This window comes from Podarcis melisellensis, assembly GCF_964234715.1.
Source record: "Podarcis melisellensis genome assembly, chromosome: 5".
Taxonomy (NCBI): Eukaryota; Metazoa; Chordata; class Lepidosauria; order Squamata; family Lacertidae; genus Podarcis; species Podarcis melisellensis.
In genome coordinates, this window is record NC_138537.1 from 21,350,870 (window position 1) to 21,374,820 (window position 23,951).

Sequence of the window (23,951 nt, forward strand, 5' to 3'; positions counted from 1 at the left end):
GTGGACCATTGGCTGTGGAGTTTATGTGCGAATGCTAGAAGCCTCTGAGACAAGATGGGCTTCTTGAAGCACTGAATTCAAGTACTCCAAAGCTGAAAATTCATGGTTGTAAATAAGAGCGTGGATATAATCAAAACTGAGGAAATGGGGAGAATCAATTGGATGCTGTTATCCCTAGATATGAACTCCCTAGAAAGGACAGAGAAGTACTGGGAGTGCTGTGGCGAAGCATGTTAAGAGGGTATAAAATTCAGATAAAGTAGAAAACTTGAAGGGACATAGCATACATTTTGTTTCACATGTTTGCAAATATAAAACTGGGAACAGAAAGGTGTTACTTTTAACAGCACCACATAGGAGAGGGCACAGTCTCTTTCTCTGCTTCATGGCTAACTAACCTTGCATGTGGACTTTTTTTTTTTGTCATTTGGTGAAAATGTATTATTCCCCTCAACCTTCTAGACATGCTGTTATTTTGATCACCTTTTGGAGACTGAAAAGGAGGGAAAGCATATGGGTTTATCCAGAATGATAAAGGCTATTCTTTTGTAAAGTACACTTGTCTTGGTCATTTGTTTGACTAATCTAATGTACCAGAAAGAACTTTTGCAAATACAGTGGTACCTCTGGTTGCGAACAGTATCCGTTCCGGAGGCCCATTCGCAACATGAGCAGAACACAACCTGCATCTGCGCGTGTGTAGGTCGTAATTTGCCGCTTCTGCACATGCGCATGACGTCATTTTGCACGTCTGCGCATGCGCGAGCGGCAAAACACGGAAGCAACCCTTTCTGGTACTTCCAGGTCGCTGCGGGATGCAACCTGAAGCAAACGTAACATGAGGTATGACTGTATGTTCTTTTATATAGACACATAAATGTGAGCTTGCATGTAGAGCTTGTCTCCTTTTTTATTTTTGCACAGTCTCTTGTTTTTTAAATGCTGCTCAGAGGTAGCTTGCCTTTGATCATTCAGCCATCATGGCTAATACCAATCCATAGGCCCATCCTCCATGACTGGGGCATATTGGCAGAGGACATTAGAACATAAGAAAAGCCTCCTGGATCAGGCCAGTGGCCCATCTGATCCAACATCCTGTTCTCACCAAGATGCCTATGTGAAGCCTGCAAATAGAATCTGAGCTCAGCAGCATGCTAAGAGCAACAGGCATCAGAACTATACTGCCTCTGACAGTGAAGATCGAACATAGTTGTTATGTACTGAAGTTCTCACCCTGGGCCAGCAGGGGGATACTGTAGATAGTTTTCACTCAGGTCCACATATGCAAATAAGGGATTGAAAGTGACATTCAGTGATTGGATAGTTACAGAAAATGGTTACTGTTGCGTTCTAGTGGAGCTCTATATAAGCAGGCTGGCTGAACCCTTCAGTTCAGTTCTGTTCTGGCCTGTGAATAAACAAGAGCTGTTTGAAGAATCGCTGTGTCGTCTGATATGTTCACCCACAACTTAACAATAGTCATATCTTCTATGAATTCATCCAGGTTGGTGGCCCTCACTATTTTTGGCAGGAGCGAATCCCATAGTTTTACTGTTTGAAGAAGTTCGTTCTTTTGTCTGTTCTAAATCTTCCAGCATTCAGCTTAGTTTGATATCTCCAAGTTCTCAAGGACTGCCTCTCCCCATATGAACCAACCCGGATTATGTGACCATCATATGAAGCCCTTCTTCCTGTGCTCCCTCCACAAGAGGTTCAGGGGGTGGCAACACGAGAACGGGCCTTTTATGCTGTGGCTCCCCATTTGTGGAATGCTCTCCCCAGGGAGGCTCGCCTGGCGCCTTCATTACATATCTTTAGGCGCTAGGCAAAGTGTTCCTCTATAACCAGCCTTTAGCTAGTTAAACCTTCTATGACCTTTTAATGTGGGAGGGCTTTTTGGTTCGTTTTGTTATATATTTTGTTTTCTCATTTTGTATTTATCTGTTGTGAACCACCCTATTATCTTTAGATGATGGGCAGTATACAAATTTTAATAATAATAATTATATTAAAAATAATAAAGTGTGTGGGGGGGACTTTTCTCTGTCCACTATCCATGCCATGAATACTTTTATACACTTCAATCGTATTGCTTAAACTAAATTTAATAAGTTTCTGAACTTGTCACTGCTTGCATTGATGTCCTCTGTACTGTTTTTTGAAAGGTCGTTGAGTTTTGCCTCTAATCCCTTGCACATGCAATTGATATCTGGATGGAAAATGAAAATGCTACTTGGCTTTTGCTCTTATTTCCCAAAAAAAAAAGAAAGAATAGCTGCCTTTTGCAAATTCACATAATTGTGGGCTATGGCACTGACTCTGCAGGGGTAATGATTTGTGCATGCTCTGTCCTGTCAGCCTTTGCCCTTTAAAATATCCCTGCTTCAAAGCAATTGCAATTTCAAAGATGGCAACGCATTCTGTTTCAAAGCAAAGCAAAAGATTTCTGGTCAAAGCTATTAGCCTTTAATTGGGGTTCACGCAAGTGACCAGCATGGATTTTTTAAAAAATGTATTTGAAGTAAGTCTTAACTACCTACAATTTTCTTTTAAAAATAAAAAAAACTGCACACAAACACACACACACATATGCACAACCCAAACTTAAAATTGCATAATTGAAGTCAAGCAAGGAGAGATTCTTTTCTAAAACTTTCACTGACAGAAAAGATCCAGAAAACATGAAGACCAGAAAATAGCAACTTTTGTCTGAATGAAGCTAAACTGCTATAGGATTGATCATCACATTAAAAAACAATAATTTAAGTCCTCCCAATGTCCCCACAAATTGAACAAAAATGATGACAGTAAAAACAATGTGTGTGTTTTTTTACAAACAAGAGACTCACTTTGTGTCCAGAGCTGCTTACTTACACAAAAACACAGTGAAATAAAAAGCAAAACTGTTCAAGCATACTCCTAATGCCATGTTGGGACATTTTTGAAGCAATCCTCACTCCTCCAATCCCAACTTTCCAGCTGTGCTGGAAAGGCCTCATGACAAGAGATGGGAGTAGACGCATTTGACGTGGAACTGAATTTAAAGCAATCAAATCAAGTCACATGTTTTCTCTGCTTAGAAAAGGGTTGGGTAGGGTTTCCTTTGAGGAGAAGTATAAAATAGGACAAGGAAATAATGTGTGGCTTTGAGGGGTTTTTTTTTTGGGGGGGGGGATAAAAAATAATCCTTTGCTTTCTTATTGAGAGGACTGAAGTATCTTTGGAAATCTCAGTGAAAGAGATTTTATTATATTTGCTACTAAATATTTGACTGAGTTCCATGAGTTGGTAGTAGTAGTAGCTGCTGCTACCAGGCCTAAGACAAGGGTGTAGTATTTGTCATAGGACATGGGTGGTGCTGTGGTCTAAACCACTGAACCTCTTGGGCCTGCCAACCAGAAGGTCAGCGGTTCGAATCCCCATGACAGAGTGAGCTCCCGTTGCTCTGTCCCACCTAGCCATTCGAAAGCACACCAGTGCAAGTAGATAAATAGGTACCACTGCAGCAGGAAGGTAAATGGCATTTCTGTGTGCTCTGGCTTCCATCATGGTGTACTGTTTTGTCAGAAGTGGTTTAGTCATGCTGGCCACATGATCCGGAAAGCTGTCTGTGGACAAATGCCGGCTCCCTTGGCCTGAAAGCAAGATGAGCACCACAACCCTATAGTTGCCTTTGGCTGGGTTTAACAGTCCAGGGGTCCTTTACCTTTTTTTACCTTTTTTACCTTTATCTTCCTACTTTGTTGTTTTCCATCCGGGGAAGGGTGGGACAGAAGTCTAATAAATAAAATAGTAGTAGTTTTATCATAATTTTAAAATCTATCCTGCCCTTTCTTCAAAAAGCATCCATTTCTACTCCACTCCTTCATTTTATCCTGCAAAGTACGGTAAGACTGAGAGATAATGAGCTGACCATGGTCACCCAGTAAACTTTATATCTGAGCAAAAATTTGACCAAGGATTGTCCTTCTCCTAGTTTAATATAACATGCTAATAAGCTAAGCCTTGACCAGCATTCACCAACCTGGGTCTTAACCCTATGAGGGGTTGTATCTGAACATAGGACATTGGGAGAGAAGCTTCTTCACTTATTTCCTGCTGCTTTCAGCTCAAAATCACACGCATCCCAGTGATGCTTTGATCTGCTAGATCTTACCTTTAACTTTGGGTAAAGTATGGATAGCAAAGCAGGATGGGGAGAGGGATTTGAAGCTGGAAAGCAACAAGAGTGGAAAGGTCTCACGCTTCCCTTCCTTACTTCCCGATCCACAGCATACCCAAGCTCATTTTGGCTTTTAAACAATGCAGAAAGTTGAGGGTGGCACTCTGCGTAATGTGTAGTTTGAGCTTTAGAGACACAGCACTTGACTGAGGGAACCACCAAGAGAGAGGAAAGTGCTTAGGAAAGTGAAATCCTTCTTGGTCAGAATTCTAATACATCATGCAAAATTCCCCAAAGACATTGAACACGCAGCAACAGCAAGTGCTATTGCTCTCAAATGTATTAGTTGCATAATCATATTACGAGCAGGACAAGGGCTCATAAGAAAGACGAACAAGCTTGCCCTGTTGCTCACGTTCTGTAAAAATATGTGCTGAGTCTCCTTATCGCTACAGCCGTCTCGTTTTTGCAGAACTGGAGTATGTTAATCCCTCGTAGAAAACTTTGGAAGCTCCTTCTACCTCCTCTGTTTGCCAGCTGAGCTTCTGAAGGGTGGGCTTTGCGTCTTTCTTTTTTTTAAAAAAAAAACAACCTTCATGGCTATTTTCTCTTACTGGGAATTCCCAGATGCTGAGGAAGCAGGGGGAAGCCTATCACAAGCTGGCTATCGCTGAAAGTGGTTGCATATCTTCATCCTACGAAAGACGAGCCAAAACTAGAGCCAAATGTTAGAGCCAAAGTAGAGCTGAAAGCAGAAAACTTGTCGGTTTCAATGCAGTTCAGTTTCAATTATATACAAAGCTGGGGACACAGAGGATGTTTTAGAAAACAAACAGAGTTCTGGAAGGGAGTGCTGACCCTCACCTCCCATCTTGCCTCCTTCCAGTTGGAGTCAATTCCAGTACTTGTCAGAGCCCAGCAGTGAGACTATCAGGGCAGGACTTTGGGGCAGAATGATACTCCATCCTAATCAGGTTCATTGCTTTCACTGTGACTTACTTCCAAGTAAGGAAGTCTGGGATTGCAGCCTTAGTCCTATTGATTTCTACAGTGTTCCACAGCATAGCTGTCAACTTTTCCCTTTTCTTGTAAGGAATCCTATTTGGAATACGGGAATTTTCCCTTTAAAAAAGGGAACAGTTGACAGCTATGTTGCACAGGCTTAAGAGCCAGAGTTTTGACTTAAATGTTTTGTGCTTTGTAGGGTAAATAACTAGGCCCAGAGAGTCTCAGGTGTGATGAGATGCAATTTTCATGTAAGCTCTCCAAGAGAGCATCTGGACTACATCAAAGATTTTGCAAAGATTAGATCTGTACCTATGTGCTTCTGATCTGAATCTGATCTCCCCCACTCCCTGTGGTTTGTACAGCGTTTGCCATCAGTCTGCAGGGATGCATGAATATGTGCACTGCAGGTATGGAGACAATCATGCAGACAGTGAGGCATGTGCAGTCTGCATGCCACTGTTAATGCTGTCAGCATGAAGTTCTTCAGTCCCACATCATTCCTGCTTCTAGGGTTACCAATTTCTGCTGCTCCTCATAGTGCCGTAGAAACACACTGCTGTTTACGAAGGATATTGGCAAGCTAGAACTTGTGCAGAGCAGGACGACAGACGTGACAAAGGGTCTGGAAATCAAGCCTTTCCAGGAATGGTTGAGAGAGCGGAGTATGCTTAGCCTGGGGAAGAGAAGAATGAGAAGTGATATAATAGTCATCTTCAAACACCGGAAAGGCTGTTACATGGAAGATGGAGCAAGCTTGCTCCAGAGTGTAGGACCTAAACCAGTGGATTCAAATTACAGGAGGGGAAATTCTGAATATACATTAGGAAGAACTTTCTGGTTTGACAGTGGATGTCAGGTGTGCATGCAGGAGCCAGACCCTGTGACCAATAGGCATAGCTGTCAACGTTTCCCTTTTTTAAAGGCTTCTTGACTCCTTGCTTCCTGACCCTTGGACCCTTGGCTTCCTGGCTCCGGGCCTCTGGACACCTGTTCCTTCTCCCACCCCGCCATCTTGCCCCCTGCCGGGACTTCGATCGCCCATGAACCGGACCATGACAGTGGAAACCTCAGAAGGTGATGGGCTCTCCTCCATTGGAGGCTTTTAAACAGAGGTTGGATGGCTGTATGTCAGGGATTCTTTAGCTGTGATTCCTGCATTGCAGGGGATTGAACTAGAATGACCCTTGGAACCCCTTCCAATTCTACAAGTCTATGATTCTATGGAATTAAGAAGACACCAAATACATCTTACCAGTCCATGTAGCCAGACTGGGAACTTGGACTTTCAACAAATTCCTCACCAAAGACTCCCAAGTACCATACTTTTCTGTCTATAAGACGCCCTCATGCTCTCTATTTTTGCAGACTAATTTAAGAAAATGGGGGGATATGGCACAGAGTTACAACCCCCGCTTTTTAGTATGATTTTAAAGGGGAAAAGTACGGTAAGCTTAGTAGTCATGGGATCAAAACACATTGTCCTCTTACAGATCAGTAACTGCTTAAAGATCAAGACAGACAGAGAGCAGGTATCATTTGATATTTTTCACAGAGGAGGAACCTGTAGGTGCACTCAAGAATTTCAGTTGAGACTGATGCTTTTAAACTTATTTTAACATCTTGGCTGTGATTCCTGGAAGACCTTCTCCCTGCCTTGCAGGCCTTTTTCCACCTGGGAGAAGGAGTTGAAAATAAAACTACTGATATCCTAATGGGCATTAAACAAATCTATACTTTGCACTTGGAACACTGTGTACAACCCTAGTCACCATACCTCAAAAACAATATTATAGAAAAGGTTCAATTATAACATCTTATGCTTTTTAGCTTAGAAAGAAAACATGGTTGGGGTATATAAAGTTATGCATGGTGTAGAGAAACTAGGATGGGGAGAAGTTTTTCTTCCTCTCATATAATACTAGAATGTGGGATCATCCAATGAAGCTGAATGTTGGAAGATTCAGAACAGGAAAAACGAAGTACAGTCGTACCTTGGATCCCGAACGCCCTGGAACTCAGACATTTTGGCTCCCAAACGCTGCAAACCCAGAAGTGATTTTTCCTGTTTGCGAACGTTCTTTTGGAACCTGAATGCACGACAGGCCTTCCGCGGCTGCTGATTGGCTGCAGCAGCTTTGTTTTTGAACATTTTGGAAGTCAAATGGACTTCCGGAACGGATTCCATTCGACTTCCAAGGTACGACTGTACTTCTTTATTCAGCAGACAGCTGAAGTATGAAATGCACAACCACAAAATGTAGTGACACCCACTAACTTAAAGGTAATGGGACCCCTGACCATTAGGTCTAGTCGTGGCTGACTCTGGGGTTGCGGTGCTCATCTCGCTTTGTTGGCCGAGGGAGCTGGTGTACAGCTTCCAGGTCATGTAGCCAGCATGACTAAGCCACTTCTGGCGAACCAGAGCAGTGCACGGAAACGCCGTTTACCTTCCCGCTGGAGTGGTACCTATTTATCTACTTGCACTCTGACGTGCTTTCGAACTGCTAGGTTGGCAGGAGCAGGGACCGAGCAACGGGAGCTCACCCCATCGCGGGGATTCGAACTGCCGACCTTCTGATTGGCAAGTCCCAGGCTCTGTGGTTTAACCCACAGTGCCACCCGTGCCCCTACCCACTAACCTAGGTGGCTTTAAAAGAGGATTAGACAAATCCATGGTTACTAGTTATGATTGCTGTGTACCACTGCCAGTGTCAGAGACCGTATGCCTCTAAATGCCAGCTGTTGCAAATTACAAGTGGGAAGAGTGTTATGGGGCCCAGGTCTTGCTTGTGGGCATCTGAGAGTCATCTGACCACTGTAAGTACAGGATGCTGGGCTAGATGGGCCTTTAGTTTGATCCAGGTCTCTCATCAAGTTTTTATGACATGAATTATTTGTACTCCATTGCCTTCAGTTGTGGAATGTCAATTTTGCAGCTCAAGCAAGGTCTTCCGGGGGGAAAGACCTTTTAATGGAAAATGGAACATGAAAAGGCCAATTGATAAACAGCAAAGAAAACTTGTGAATGGTGATTTACTAAATCTGGGCTTTTTGTGTTTTTATTTTAATTTACAACTAGTCCGTCCTATCATAATAAAGCATGTCAACTTCACTACTCTGTTACATTTCATCAGAGACAGCCAGATGTTTTATATCAGTCAGAGAAATTTAGAATGCCGGGCAGTCTGGTTAAAGAAACTTCTCTTTGCTGGGGAATATTTTTTTTTAAAGGCTTCATTTTACCCTAGCCAATTGAAATAGCATTTTTAAACATTTGTCACAACTACTCAGGAGGTAGGGAAGACCTTATCCATCCTGTCTATCAGTTATTTGGCATAGTTCCCTCAACCTGGATGCATGCCAGCTTTTGCTATAGCTTTCAAAATGCACATGGATGCTCCAAAGGGATTTAAAAAATGGATCGTGCTTTGTACCAAAAACTAGTGAGGATGCAGTTTTGCGTTGCCCATCACTTGATGCCCAAGTCTGCATAATGCTAAACCGTGATTTGTTAAACCATGGTTTGTTAAACCATGACTTTTACTATCCCACCTACGTGGAGTGCCGTTTCCCTGATGGAAATCTCCTCCCAATGTGTGCAAGAAAAAGCAGTGCATTAGATGGACATTTCTGTTATTGGGATATTGTGAGGAAAGAGTTAAGCACCTCTGCCAAATCCAAACTCGAGGCTCATGCAACTGCTTCGTCAGCCAAAGAGAAACATATTTGGAAAGCCAGTCATGGATTTCCCACAGCACATCTACCTTGGTCAGGAATAATTTGTTGAAACAAGAATGGCTGAAAGGCACATGGTTCTACTGAGGCTAAGCAGGCCTGGTCCTGTAAGCTGCTCAGTTAGGAGACTGCTGGGGAACCATGTGTAAGCTTCCTCCCTGGAGGAAGAATCGGGTATCGGTGTGATGAAGAGGCAGCATGGGGGAAACTGGGTTCAGATTGCCTTCCAGTCATGAAGATTTCTGGTTGACCTTTGGCCAGTCACTGTTGCTTGGCTTCACCTAACCTGAAGGAAACAGACAGGTTCAGCCAAGGTTTGAGAGGACCACCTACCTCCTAGGATTGTTGTGAGCATTAAATGGACACAGAGAAACATACATGCTATCCTGAGCGCGACCCACCTGTCAATTAAAAAGAGCAAAAATTATGTCCAGGGAGGTTGGCAAGAAACATGAGCTGGGGCACAGCCCCTAGTATAAAATAAACAAAATACAAGGATGAAATTCAATTTATCATATTGTCAATCATACACAGCAAGTGTTTTATTATGCAGCTACCTGACAATAATAGCCTGTTATTCTTAAGCTGAAATCCTATGCAACACTTTCTTGGGAATAAGTCCAATCAAACCCAATGAAATTTACTTCTGAGTAAATACAAGCACAGGTGATGTATTAAGTTAGATATATTTTAAAAAATTGCTGGTGCTAAATTCTGGTGAGAGGTTCTTCTCCCCCCCCCTTTCCCCCCTTCTTCTTTCTCTTTACTTCCACTCATGTAAATTTGAAGTTTACACAATCAGCAAATTTCTCTGGCAGAAGAACATACCCCAGTGACTTCAGTGAAAGAGTTTATGACTTGTATAATTGTAACAGACTGCAGAATATGGCCAAATCAGTACATATGGGTTAAACAGAGTCTTTTTTAAAAAAGAAAAAGAAATTAGCTAGCAAAGAATGTTGTGTTGTACTCTTCAGTATGCACATACCGCAGAAAATATTTTTATAACGTAGTTCAAATATTCTGGTAAGTAAAATGCTTCCAGATGTATTTATTTCCTAACAGATTTCCGGTCAATTGCTTCATGGATATTTATGAAAGTACATAGGCTATGTTACTTTTTAAACAAACACGGCAACCTCCTTGTGATTCATTTAGAAATCATTTGTGTTAGCTCATGCTGCCATTTGCGAAGGAAATCTTACTCTGTGTCCTTTAAGGCGTCAACAAAATCTAGGTAACAGTTCCTCTAAAGGGGGAAGAAGAGAAAACTTTGAACAAGTTTCTTGTGGGAGATAAAATGGCATTTCTGTTTTGTCATCAAGCTAAAAGATCTTGTTCTAATAAAATTCAGCCTGTTACAAGAAAGGAATTTCCAATTAAACATTCGGAAAAACTTTCTGACAGTAAGAGCTGTTCAACAGTGGAACAGACTCCCTTGGTGGGTTGTGGACTTTCCTTCCTTGGAGGTTTCTAAGCAGAGGTTGGATGGTCATCTGTCATGGATGCTTTAGCTAAGATTCCTGCATTGCAGGGGGTTGGACTAGATGACACTGGGTCCCTTCCAACTGATTCTATAAATTTAGCTTCAAAATAATTAGTTTTTCTGGGTTAGTTTTAGGGCATCCTAAAGGACATGTGTTCCCCTTCATGGATCACTGCTTTGCCGTGGCGAAGGGGCTTGAAGGTCCGTATAGTTAAAGCTGTGGTTTTCCCAGCAGTGATGTATGGAAGTGAGAGCTGGACCATAAAGAAGGCTGATCGCCGAAGAATTGACGCTTTTGAATTATGGTGCTGGAGGAGACTCTTGAGAGTCCCATGGACTGCAAGAAGATCAAACCTCTCCATTCTTAAGGAAATCAGCCCTGAGTGCTCACTGGAAGGACAGATCGTCAAGCTGAGGCTCCAATACTTTGGCCACCTCATGAGAAGAGAAGACTCCCTGGAAAAGACCCTGATGTTGGGAAAGATTGAGGGCACAAGGAGAAGGGGACGACAGAGGGCGAGATGGTTGGACAGTGTTCTCGAGGCTACCAGCATGAGTTTGACCAAACTGCGGGAGGCAGTGAAAGACAGGAGAGCCTGGCGTGCTCTGGTCCATGGGGTCACGAAGAGTCGGACATGACTAAATGACTAAACAACAACAAAGGACACATGTTCCTCACTAGATGCCAGATAGCCCAGCAAACAACAGCATGGATCTTTTGCAATCCACAATGACACCTTCACTTTAGCCTGTCATTAGTACAAATGTGAAGACCATTCAGTGTGGACTACTCTGCAACACTGAGGATCTCTAAAATAATCACTGTGGGGCACGGCTGAGAAGCCATTTTCAATTGGAGGGCCACAGGAGAATCACTTTCCAGGCAATCAGACATAGTGCTTGGTCTGCACTCTGTACCCCTTTTAAAAATTTCATTAGTCAATCACCAAAACGTTGACTGGAGTAGTTACAGAACAGCACACAGCGTAATTGCTATATTATACGAGACTAAGGGCTTGAATCCATTGCTTATAAACTTTTACTTTCAGTTCCCATTGCTTATAAACTTTTACTTTCAGTTCCCATTGCTAGAAGTACTTAACCTTATTACTTTTTATTTTGCAGGTAATAAATTACACATCAGTCAAGTCTGTTCCTAACAGGGTTGGTGTCTCTCTCTCCCCCCCCCCCCCATTTTCTTTTTTGTAACTTGCCTAGGATCTGGACCATGTGCGGATACATCTGGAAGAAGTGAGGTTCTTTGATTTATTTGGTTACAGCGAGGAAGCAGGGGCTTGGCAGTGCTTCATGTGTAATAACCCCGAAAAAGCAACAGGTAACGAGTTTTTCCTGTAGTAGTGAGACACACAAGTAATAATGTTCAGAATCTGACAGTGCTGTGGGCTGCTCTGTGCAGACGATATGAATTAGGCGACCAAACCATTCATGTCTGTAATGAACATGTACAAATGGAGAGTCACTTACAGCTGCAATCCTAAAACACATTTACAAGGAGGCGATCTCCTTGAATTCAATAGGACTTTCTCCCAAGGACAACTGCTTAGAATTCCTCTGTGTGTTGCATCTCAGCTGAATGTTTTGGTGGAAATTCGTCAGATCAGGAAGCCAGTACTTCTTAATTCTAAGGGCAAACCACAAATCTGTGTGCCACATCATCAAGGTGCTGGAGCATTTATTTACATGGGGAGAAATGTGGTAAAGAAAACCCCAGCATTGATACACACAAATATAATGCAATACTTAATCTCTCTATAGCAGATAGGCCCTCCAGATATTGCTGGAAGTAGTGAGCTAAATTACTGGAGGATTTAACTAGTGTGCATATGCAAGTGCACCTATCCAAGTTTTATGTGTCCATTTAAAAATATTTAAGCTAATGAAACCATGCCCAGTAAAGTCATAATAATGATTTTTTATACATAATTTTTGAAACCTGTTGGTTGGCTTCCCAATGTTAAACGATGAGCTGTAATTCCTATAATGACTTGGCTTGCTTTATTACTGATTTCTGCTTCTTTGGGGTGTGGCTCAGTTAAATGGACTTACACCAATTATTCTTTTGGGCCAGCATGTTTGCACAAAAAACATTTCATGGTTTGGCACAGATGGAGATATGAGGGGAAAAACAGATGCCAATTAAAATGAGTTGCCATCTGAAGATGTGACACTACTGAAATCTTACAGCAGGGTGGAAACAGCTGGCAATTAGGGAGTTTGGACAACTTTCTAATGCTGACTGTTGGCTATTACACAGAGTTGAAGGCTTTCTAAATTTTCACTAACATCATCAGAGAGTTTTGCATTTGTGTGAAGTGCTTTTCATTGTATTTTACCCAACTCGGTTTAGCACAAGTCATAATTAATTTTCCAGCATTTTTCAAAGAAAACTGGGTTCATTTTATTCAGCAGCACATCTGCTGAAGGGTATGATCTAGACAGAGTCATTGCTCGATTAAGCAGTTTTTCTATGCAATCCCTGGACAAAATAAATTAAGACTGAAATCCTAAGCACATCTACAGGGAAGCATGTTCCAGTGAAACTAATAGAACTTGAGTAAATAATAAGTTGCTTACTTCCAAGAAATTAATTAGGGGTTTGAAAGGTTTTCCTACCCAATCCTGAGAGTTTAACTTACAATAATTTAAATTGAGGACATTTAATTACCAGTTAAAATCTAAATACAAACTAGGGCTGCTAAAACCCACCTTACCTTCAGTCACCAAATTTCATCCCATTCCAGGGAAAGGAAACATAATTGTTATGAGATACAAGACAACCCACGAAGAACAGCTGTTTAGGTGCCTGTGTATTGCAAACTTGAAAATGGCCAGGATCCAACAAATAATTAAATGAAGGGCATTTTTACTTATACTTCTCAAAGAGTGGACCCAATTCCACATCGCAGACTACTTTTACAACTGTTGGACATTTTAAGAACAGGGGACGTGTATAGAATATTATAGAATCATACTTTCTGGACACAGGCAGTAGGCAATCATGGGGGAGGGCAGTGATCAGGATTTGGGGCATCATTTTGTCATGCTTACCCCATCTCCTAAACAAAGCATAGCGACAAAAAATAAGAGTTCCTGTTTTTAGTGTCTAAGTCCAGAAGTTCCATCTCTGGACAATGAGATGAGTTATTTCCATGGGCTCATCAGTTATGTCATCAATGTTACATAAGTCCTGGAAGTTTACAGGTACTTGTTGATCTTTCTTTGGTTTTCAAGCTTTTCTGTACAATATATATAAATTGTAAACTTATGTACTTCTGTATACCTGGGGATAATAGAAACCAATAACTTAATCTTGCATAGTCCCATTTCTTTTTCCAAACTAATAGGCACTCTACCATGCAAGTTGTTCAAAGGAAAGAATTCCACTAAGCCAGCACAAGCTCCATCCATGGATCTAGGTAGCTTTTTGGGCCCCAGTTTGTTTTTCTGGCGGATTTTACAGACCCAAGTGAAGTACAGTATAGGGCAAATCCAGAATGTTGCTGTTTTCATATGGGATTCAATCTCAGAGTGACAAATTGAGGTTGGGCAATTAAAGTTGATTTGCCACTCTTCCATAACAAACCTGCTTCTCCCCCAAAAACCCGAACCTTTTGGCAATAAGGGAAGTGATGGGAAAATGCACTGGAGAGTATTGTACTGGATAATAGGCAAATCTCTTTTCAATCCTGCCATTGTAGAATGTAGAAACTATGACTGAGACAAAATGGCTTCCCTCGTTTTGCAAGTGTCAAAAAGCACCTTCTTGTTTCTGTTATTTTCAGTGCTTCATTCGGTTTTGATGCTGTTCTTCTCAGCACCATTTCTGTTCTTCTTAGCCTTCACTATGTATGGCAGGAACATGTTGTTGGACTTTGATTAGGTCCAGCCCCCATCTAGCAGCCCAGGGATGATAAGAATATTACAGCAAGTTCTGGAAAGTGGCAAATTCCCAATTCCTGGTTCATGGCTTAATTTGCTCACAGCTGTGCCAACTGATGTACTTTTGACAGTGCTGTGCCAACACTTTGCCCAATATGCCCAATATGTCACCACAAAAAGTTGTAAGTAAAATCAATCAATTAAACAGCCATGTGGACAAATGAAGTCAAGTGCAGGAAAGGAAGAATGGAATTGGGAATTGAAAAGTTGTCACTACAGAAACAAAAGTGTGCTAGTCAGCAACGAAACAAATCAGATATTCCATTTGGTGGATCCTCTTTCAGGGGCATCTCAGGCTGCATCAAATGCAAATTTTGAAATCAGAAAATATTGTTGCGGGCCTAATATTAACTCTTGGGGGTGTAACAAATTACTTTGATTAATTAATTTGGTTGCATGTGTAACTGCAGCTAAATCAATGAGGAATCTAAAGGTCGTTAAAAGCCTGCATTCATAATTTTTCAGTAGACTCCTAACATATTGAATTTCCTAAATGGAATGCTATGTCTGCTTTTGATAGTTCTTAAGGAAAATTGTTCAGCTAAAAAGACATAAAATGTCTGTTTAAAAGACTTAACTGTATGGTTTTGCCAGTTCCTGTCTCTCTTAGTTATTATTTAAAAGTAGCCACTTTCAAGGATGGATATATATATATATATGTGTGTGTGTGTGTGTTCCACTCCAGTGTGGAACATATTGAATCAAAATGTTTGACATTAGAAACCTCACTATATTGGGGGCTTTCTTTGCTCATTTCCTGCTGTCATAGCAAAAAAATGAAATGGGTTTATTTTTTGAGTAGTCATCTGCCAGATGGGGAGCATATTATTTTACAGGCAGCTGGACTCCTCACCCTGGAAATACATGTTAGAGACTACTGATATCCATTAGACCCTTTGTCTTCAGCTGATGGGTCGTGACCCACCCTAAGGTGGGTCACACCCAGTGACACTGCAGCCATTTGTGTTGTTTGTTTAAGTTTTCTTAAAAGAAGGGAAAAGGGGAAAAGCAAAGGAAATAAGAAAGGAGGAGGATAGGAGAAATGCAGACTGCAGACGGTGGGGAGTCAGACATGTATATAATCAAAACTAAATGTTTGGTCCTATGTTACGAACTGGGATTGAATGTGAGTTCTGGGTTTTAAAAGGGATTTCTGCACTAAAATCCGATCAGAGACATACCAGGCGCAGCTCTGTCCATGCCTCACCCTTAGCATTTGCTCCCTCATAGTAGTTATTTTATTTCTTTATTTTAGTGCATTTCTATCCCATGTTTTCCTCCAAGGAGCTCAATGTGGTGTATGTGGTTCACCCACTGGTCCTTTAATCCCTGCGTCTTGTTTCGTGCCTGTGTTGTGTTTTGCTACCAGCCAAGTCTATCACCTCTGAGTGTTCCTGATTTCCAGCTTCCCAAATATACATTTTAAAAATTATTATTTATAAAAAAATATTTGTGAACCACTATTCATAAAAAACCTGTTTACGACAGATGTGCATAAAACCATACAGTAAAAACAATATATATATAAAAAACCAGAAATCAGATTTGATGAAAAGATGTATTCTGAGGCCTGACAGAATAGAAGAGCTTTCAGCAGGCATTTAAAAACTGTCACCGAAGGTGTCTGCTGAATCTCTATTGGCAGATTGAAGACACCAAAGACTTGGTTCCTTGTTGTCATCAGATGAACTTCAGCAGCTGAGGGAACAGTGCTCCTGCAGGTGACCAAGTGGGATGTAAAGGTTCAGATGGTCCCTAAGGTTCCCTGGGCCTAAGTTGCTCAGGACTTTGTAAGTTAATGCAAGGACCTTGAACCAGTGATTTATGTACTGCAAGGCTGAAGGACCTCTGATCTGCAGGCATAACTAGGCCAGGCTGTTTCAACCAAGCCATGCCCTCCTGCCCCACACTTAATCTCATAAATGTTGTCAAGTGTGGATCCAGGTAAAGATGGAATTTGGAAAACGGGGCTTTGTTGGCCCTGCTGATCAGCTGATCGGTGGTCCCTACAAAGCCCCTTGCACAGCCCTTACCAAGTGCTGTCAGCTGATATTCAGCTGATATTCAGCCCCTGGAAAACCCTATGCTCAGCACTTACGTTGCACTGAATATCAGCTGACCACCAGCACCTGGGAAGCACACTTTGCTGCCCATTCTACTTCAGGGCAAACCATGTGAACAAAAGCGGGACACGTGTTGTCATTGTGATGTCAGATGATTGAAAGTTGGTTGACCCTGCCCACATGTCAGACTTGGCCTGCGGGGGTATATGGAGATAATGGTCTGGCCAGTGGGGTGCCCAGCCTGAGAAGTGTGGTTTAGGAGACAGCTGTAGGTGACTGAATGATGAGTTCGCACATCCAGTGACCACATCCTCAAACCCCAAGGGCAGAGCTTTCCCATCAGCTCATGTAAGTTGAATACTTTCCGATGGAAGGAACCAGAATATTCAGCTGAAGACATCATGCAATGTACTTTGGCGCTTGAGGCAGAAAAGCCCACAAACACCTCTCTCCCTGTCAGTAGAAGGACAACCATCAAATGAATAACAGTTTTGCAAACCTTTCATCACACCTCAAATCAGCTCCCCAAGGCCATCTCCTCATTCTTCCTAATGGACGGGCCAGCCATGAGTTAGGACAGATCAGATATGCATGTACCAAGCTGGGAAAAAGAAACCCTTAAGAGAGTCCAGGTGAGCAATGTCAGTGTGGTTCATAATTCTGCCATCTGCCCTGGTCTCTGTGGGCAGCAGATGGGTATTATCTGGAGTAGCTGCTCCAGGAAAAGTGCAAACAGGGCCTTATTCATATAAGAGTAAAGGTAAAGGGACCCCTGACCGTTAGGTCCAGTCGTGGCCGACTCTGGGGTTGCAGAGCTCATCTTGCTTTATTGGCCGAGGGAGCCGGCGTACAGCTTCTGGTCATGTGACCAGCATGACTAAGCCACTTCTGGTGAACTAGAGCAGTGCACGGAAATGCCGTTTACCTTTCTGCTGGAGCGGTACCTTTTTATCTACTTGCACTTGGACATGCTTTCAAACTGCTAGGTTGGCAGGAGCTGGGACCGAGCAATGGGAGCTCACCCCGTCGCGGGGATTTGAACCGCCGACCTTCTGATCGGCAAATCCTAGGCTCTGTGGTTTAACCCACAGCGCCACCTGTGTCCCTTTCATATAAGGGTAGAATTACACATTGTGAGACATGTCTTCACACTGTCATCATCCTTTCACTGCCCGTCAGTTATGGTGGAATGAGGAAAACCACAGCCTCATGACATCAGAGCACAGGCTTACATCAAGAAGAGCTCAGCTGGTTCAGGCCAATGGCCCATCTAGTCCAGCACTCTGTTCTCACAGTGGCCAACCAGATGCCTATGCAAAGTCCCCAAGCAGGACCTGAGTGCAATGGCACACTCCCTGCTTGCGATTCCCAGCAAATAGTATTCAGAGGCACACTGCCTCCAATGGAGGAGGGGGGAAATGTAACACGGAGATTCCATTTTGGGTGGAACCCCATATTTTTCGTAAACGTGTAGTTTTGCTCCAAGCAGCTTTTCTTACAGGCAATTAAAAGGCAACACATTTTTAACCAGAGAGTTTATTTTTTTTTTTAATATAATTTTTATTAAGTTTATACTATACAAAATCCAACTTCCAAACACTTATTTCCATAAATCTAGTGGACTCCCCCCATCTTCCGAACACTGCATTCTCTGTAGATTTAAAACCTCAGCAAATTGTTAACTTATTTTAAACATAATAATATATCTTCCATTTTATCGTGATATCTGGTCTCTAAACATTTCAGTCCAAATCCATTGTTTTAGTTTCAACACAATAAAATTATTTCATTACACCACTTCTGTCTTGTTGTTCCTTATTTTCCAGTTCAAAAAAATTTTTTTTTATTTTTTTTAATATAATTTTTATTAGGTTTATAATATACAAAATTCAAATTCCAAATACATGTTTCCATAAATCTAATGGACTCCCCCCATCTTCCGGACACTGCATTCTCTGTAAAACCAAAACCTCAGCAATTTGTTGACTTATTTTAAACATAATAATATATCTTCCATTTTATCGTGATATCTGGTCTCTAAACATTTCAATCCAAATCCATTAATTTTTAGTTTCAACACAATAAAATTATTTCATTGCACCACTTCTGTCTTGTTGTGCCTTATTTACCAATTCAAAGATTTACCGATACTGAAGCTATAATTTCCTAGAGAGAAGCATTTTTTAACATTCATACAACTTATAATGCTTTTTCAAATAGTCCTTAAATTTTTCCCAAACTTCCTCCGTTTCTTCTTCTCCCGAGTCTCGAATTCTGCCAGTCATTTCAGCCAGTTCCATATAATCCATCAGCTGCGTCTGCCATTCTTCCAATGTGGGTAGATTTTGTGTCTTCCAGTGCTTTGCCATCAAGATCCTTGCTGCTGTAGTGGCGTACATAAAGAAAGTTCTATCTTTCTTAGCCACCCTCTGGTCTACCATGCCCAGGAGGAAGGCCTCCGGTTTCTTGGGTAAGGTGAGTCTAAGCACCTTTTTTAGTTCATTATGTATCATCTCCCAGAAGGCCTTCACCTTCGGGCAGGTCCACCAGAGGTGTAGAAATGTCCCTTCCTCCTCTTTACATTTCCAACATTTATTGTCAGACAGGTGATATATCTTTGCAAGCTTGACTGGGGTCATGTACCACCGGTATGTCATTTTCATAATATTTTCCTTCAAGGCACTACATGCCGTAAATTTCATTCCGGTGTTCCATAACCTTTCCCAGTCTTCAAACATAATGTTGTGCCCCAAGTCCTGCGCCCACTTTATCATGGAGGGTTTAACAATCTCATCCTGTGTATTCCATTTAAGCAGCAAGTTGTACATTCTCGAAATTAACTTAGATTTTGGCTCAAGCAACTCTGTCTCTAGTTTCGATTTTTCCTCCTGGAAACCCACTTTTTTGTCCGCTTTAAAAACTTCCTGGATTTGAGCATAATGCAACCAATCTCGCACCTTGTTTTTTAACTTTTCCATACTCTGCAACCTCCATTTATCTCCAATTTTTTCAATTATTTCCCAATATTTAGGCCAATGGGCCTCCATATTGAGTCTTTTACGTGCTTTGGCCTCCATCGGTGAGAGCCACCTCGGAGTTTTACTCTCCAATAAGTCTTTATATTTTGACCAGACCATAAAAATTGCCCTTCTGACAATATGGTTTTTGAACGATTTATGAACTTTAACCTTGTCGTACCACAAATATGCATGCCACCCAAAAGCATTATCAAATCCCTCCAGGTCGAGGACATCGGTGTTCTCCAACAAAATCCAATCCTTCAACCAGCAGAGGGCTGCAGATTCATAATATAACTTCAAGTCCGGCAGGGCAAACCCCCCTCTTTCTTTCGCATCTGTTAGTATTTTAAACTTTATTCGGGGCTTTTTGCCCTGCCAGACAAATTTAGACATATCCCTCTGCCATTTTCCAAAACATTCCACCTTATCCACGATCTGGAGGGCCTGAAACAAAAATAGCATTTTCGGCAAAACATTCATCTTTATAGCAGCTATTCTGCCCAACAAGGAAAGTTTCAGTCTTGACCATGTTTCCAAGTCTCTTTTGATCTCTGACCAACATTTCTCATAATTATCCTTAAACAAATTCAAATTTTTGGAGGTCAGGTGCACCCCTAAATATTTTACTTTTTTAACCACATTTAGTTCTGTTTCTTTTCTGAACTCGTCTATTTCGGTAGTTGTCAGGTTTTTTGCTAAAACTTTCGTTTTTTGTTTATTCAGCTTGAATCCCGCCACCCGACCAAAGTCAGAAATTAATTCTAACGCTCTTTTAGTACTAGAGGCTGGCTCCTGTAATGTTAATACCAAGTCATCTGCAAAAGCTTTCAGTTTATATTGTTTCTCTCCGACCACAATTCCCTGTGTCAACCGGTCATTTCTAATCATGTTCAATAGCACCTCCAGGACTGAAATAAACAACAGAGGAGATAGAGGGCACCCCTGTCGTGTCCCTTTTTCAATTTTGAACTCCTCTGTCACCACGTTGTTTACTATCAATTTAGCTTTTTGTTCTGAATAAATTGCTTCTATTCCATTTTCAAACCCCCGCCCTACTCCCATCCTTTCCAAATTTTTCTTCATAAACATCCAAGAAATGTTGTCAAAGGCTTTCTCCGCATCAATAAAGATCAACACCGCTCTTGTATTTGAGTTAGTCTGTAAAAATTCCAAAATGTCAATGATGTTTCTTGTGTTATCAAATAAATGTCTGCCAGGGAGAAAGCCTGCTTGGTCCTTATGAATCACTTCATTTAATACTTTCTTAAACCTGCTTGCCAAAATGTCTGCAAAGATTTTGTAATCCACATTTAGGAGTGAGATAGGACGGTAGTTTTTAAGTTGAGTTTTTTCAGTTTCTGATTTTGGTATCAGCGTGATGAAAGCTTCTTTCCACGTTTCCGGTGCCTTCCTCCCCTCCATAATCTGGTTACAAACTTCCAACAATGGTTGTATCAATGAATCCTTCAATGCCTTATAATATTTGGAAGTAAGTCCATCAGGTCCCGGAGACTTGCCCAGTTGGAGGTTCTGAATGGCGCATTCAATTTCTTGGATTGTAATATTACAGTTCAGGGTTGCTCTCATTTCCTGGGGTATTTTTTGTAATCCATTAGTTGTGACAAATTGATCCACCTCCGAGCCTTTTTGTGGCCTTTGTGAATAAAGTTCTTTGAAATATCTCTGGAAACACTTTCTAATTTCCTCGGGTTTCTGAACCATTCTCTCTTCAATCTCTAGATTTGTAACTGTATTAAGTTTTTGTCTCTTTTTCAACTGCCAAGCCAACAACTTCCCGCACTTATTAGCAGATTCAAAGGATCTTTGTTTCATTTGTTTAATTTTCCATTCCACCTCTTGATTTATCAGTTTCGAATATTGTGCCTGGAAAAACTTCACTTCTCTCAATACTTCCTTTGATTTAGGCCTGGATCTCAGTTTTTTCTCTCCTTCTCTTATTTTCTCCAAAATCTTCTCCTTCTTTTCATTCCAGAGCCTTTTTTTAATCGTGTTCTGCTGTATTAGAAACCCTCTCATAACTGCTTTACTTGCGTCCCAGATTGTTCTTTTTTACACATTTGTCTTTAAGTTTATTTCAAAATAGTCCTTTAAAACTTTTTGGGCCTTCTTAACAATCTCCTGATCTCTTAACAAAGCGTCATTCATTCTCCATCTGAAAGATCCGGTTGTATTTAATCTCAATTCCATTCTCAAAGCGTTGTGGTCGGAGCAGGTTTTTGGGCAGATTTCCACTTTTCTGGTCTTAGGTGCCAGCCCTCTAGTTATCCATATTTGGTCGATTCGCGTCCATGTCATGTGGGCCTCAGAAAAGAAAGTTCCTTCCTTCCCTAGAGGGTTCTTGATCCTCCATATGTCAATCAAATCCAAATTGTCAGTCATTTCGAAAAAGGTTTTTGGTAGTCTGCCGTCTTTCGTTATATTAGCACTTTGCGACTTATCCATATTCACTGAGGCGACTCCGTTCATATCTCCCAACATGATAATGTTGTTGTAATCCAAATAGTCCAGCATAGTCTCATGCAGCTTCTTGAAAAATTCCGATTTTCCATCATTTGGGGCGTATATTCCTAGAATTAAAAACTTTTCTCCTTGTGTCTGAATTTCAATTGCCAAAATTCTACCCTGTTCATCTTTAAATACGAATTTCGGTGACAAGTTCTCCTTTGCATATATCACCACTCCTCTTTTCTTAACTTTGTCCGATGAGATAAATTCTTGGCCTAGCCTTTTGTTAATTAACACTTTTCTGTGGAGTCTTGTCACATGTGTTTCTTGCAGGCAAATAATGTCCAATTGTTCTTTTTTCAAAATATGAAATACTTTTCTCCGTTTTTCTGGAGAATTCCCGCCATTTATGTTCCAACTAAGAAGCTGTAGAGACATCCTGGTCTACTTCTTAAATATCACAGTTGGGTATCTAATTTGTCCTCCGTTCCCGAAGGCTGTGGTGCCGGTCCGCCTCCAGATGGTACGGGTCTTGGTGGTGATCCCGGTGGTGGAGGCCAAGAATCTACAGCTCTCTTTTGAAGGTCCTCCTCGTTGTCGTGTAGGAACTTCTGGTGGTCCTCTGGTGTTTTAATTCTTACCTTCTTTCCTTTATAGGTGAATGATAAACCTTGAGGAAATTCCCACCTGTAAGGGATTGCGTTGTACCTTAACAGTTTGGCCAAGTCTGTATATGAGGCTCTAAGGTCTAACAGATATTTGGGAATGTCTCTATAAATTTCTGCTCTTTTGCCTTCAACTTCCAGAGATTTTTTAAAATGTTGGCCTAGTATCTTGTCTCTTTCCTCTCTTGTTCTCAAACAAACCAAACAGTCTCTGGACTTGTCTTTCTTAGCCGATCTTCCCAATCTGAAGGCCGTCACAATTTTGAAGTCTTTGTCTTCCTCAACCCCCCAAAATTTAGAAAATAACTGCGTCAAAAATTCCTCTAGGTTGCCCTGCTCCAGTTCTGGGACGGCCCTCAGCCTAAGATTGCATTCCTTACTTTTCAGTTCCACCATTGACAGGTAGGCTTGCTGTTCTCCTACCTGTCTTTTCAGAGGTCTTACTTCCCCTTTGATCTCCTCAACCTTTTTGCACGCTTGCTCAGCTTTTTGATTGGCTTCCGCAGCTAATTTATAGTTCTCAGCCGTAGCTCCTTGCAATTTCTCAATGGCCTGAGTATGCTGGGAAACCTGATCTGATAACTTACTGATAGTCGATGTAGCTCTATCAATTTTAGATGACTGATCGTCCACCTTCTTATTCAAAAGTGCCAATTGTTCCAAGATTTGTTTCAAGACTGGATCAGTTCCTCCAGTTGCCATTTCTTCTGTAGCAAGCGTTTCAACTTCTCCCTCCTGTGCCGTCAGCACAGTTGGTACAGAGGATCTACGTTGATGTGTTAACGTTGTTTGAACAAGCTGCCCAGGTCTCTTATCTTTTTCTTTAGCTTCCTTAGCTTCCTTAGCTTTGGCTGCTCTTGTTTTCCCTGGGCCGCTCATTCCCCAGCTGCCTCTGTTCAAGGTCAAGTAGTCTTTCAATCCATGAGAAAGGCAAGTCCAGAATGTAAACAATTAAACCACAAAGAATCTCGATATAATACAGTTCCCAGGCCTCTATACCTCTGCAAATCCACCAGGGGGGGTGTTTCATGAGAAGGAAAGTTTCTTTTCCGCCATCAAAGTTCCTATCAACTTTTATAATCCCCAAGTTCAAAAAGGAGGTTTCCAGATAGTTCTGTTTCAAACTAGTGCCACAAGGTGACAGAAAGGTTCCAGTATCAATATTAAAGCGATAATGTATCCATCCATGCAACAATTTATACTTCAGAAGAAGTTTCAGCAGCCTGACAGTTCTCCTTTGCAACACTGGCAGCCCGACAGCTCGGTTGTCCCCTTTAACTCCACGTCACTCCGCAGTAGGGGGAAGGTTCCGTAGCAAAATAAACCAAATGATTTAATCCTTCATTCCTTTTAATTTCTAAAAACACAGTCTATTGATGCCCCTTC

At 41.6% G+C, this 23,951-nt stretch overlaps 1 protein-coding gene across 5 annotated transcripts in view; it reads left to right on the forward strand.

Moving 5' to 3' along the window:
- Nucleotides 1–23,951, forward strand: part of VEPH1 (ventricular zone expressed PH domain containing 1) — a 159,054-nt gene that overhangs the window by 122,643 nt on the left and 12,460 nt on the right. For all 5 annotated transcript variants that reach the window (XM_081910907.1, XM_081910908.1, XM_081910909.1 and 2 more), the window contains one exon: nt 11,610–11,727. In XM_081910907.1, coding sequence (XP_081767033.1) covers nt 11,610–11,727 — 118 coding nt within the window. The remainder of the gene's footprint in view (nt 1–11,609; nt 11,728–23,951) is intronic.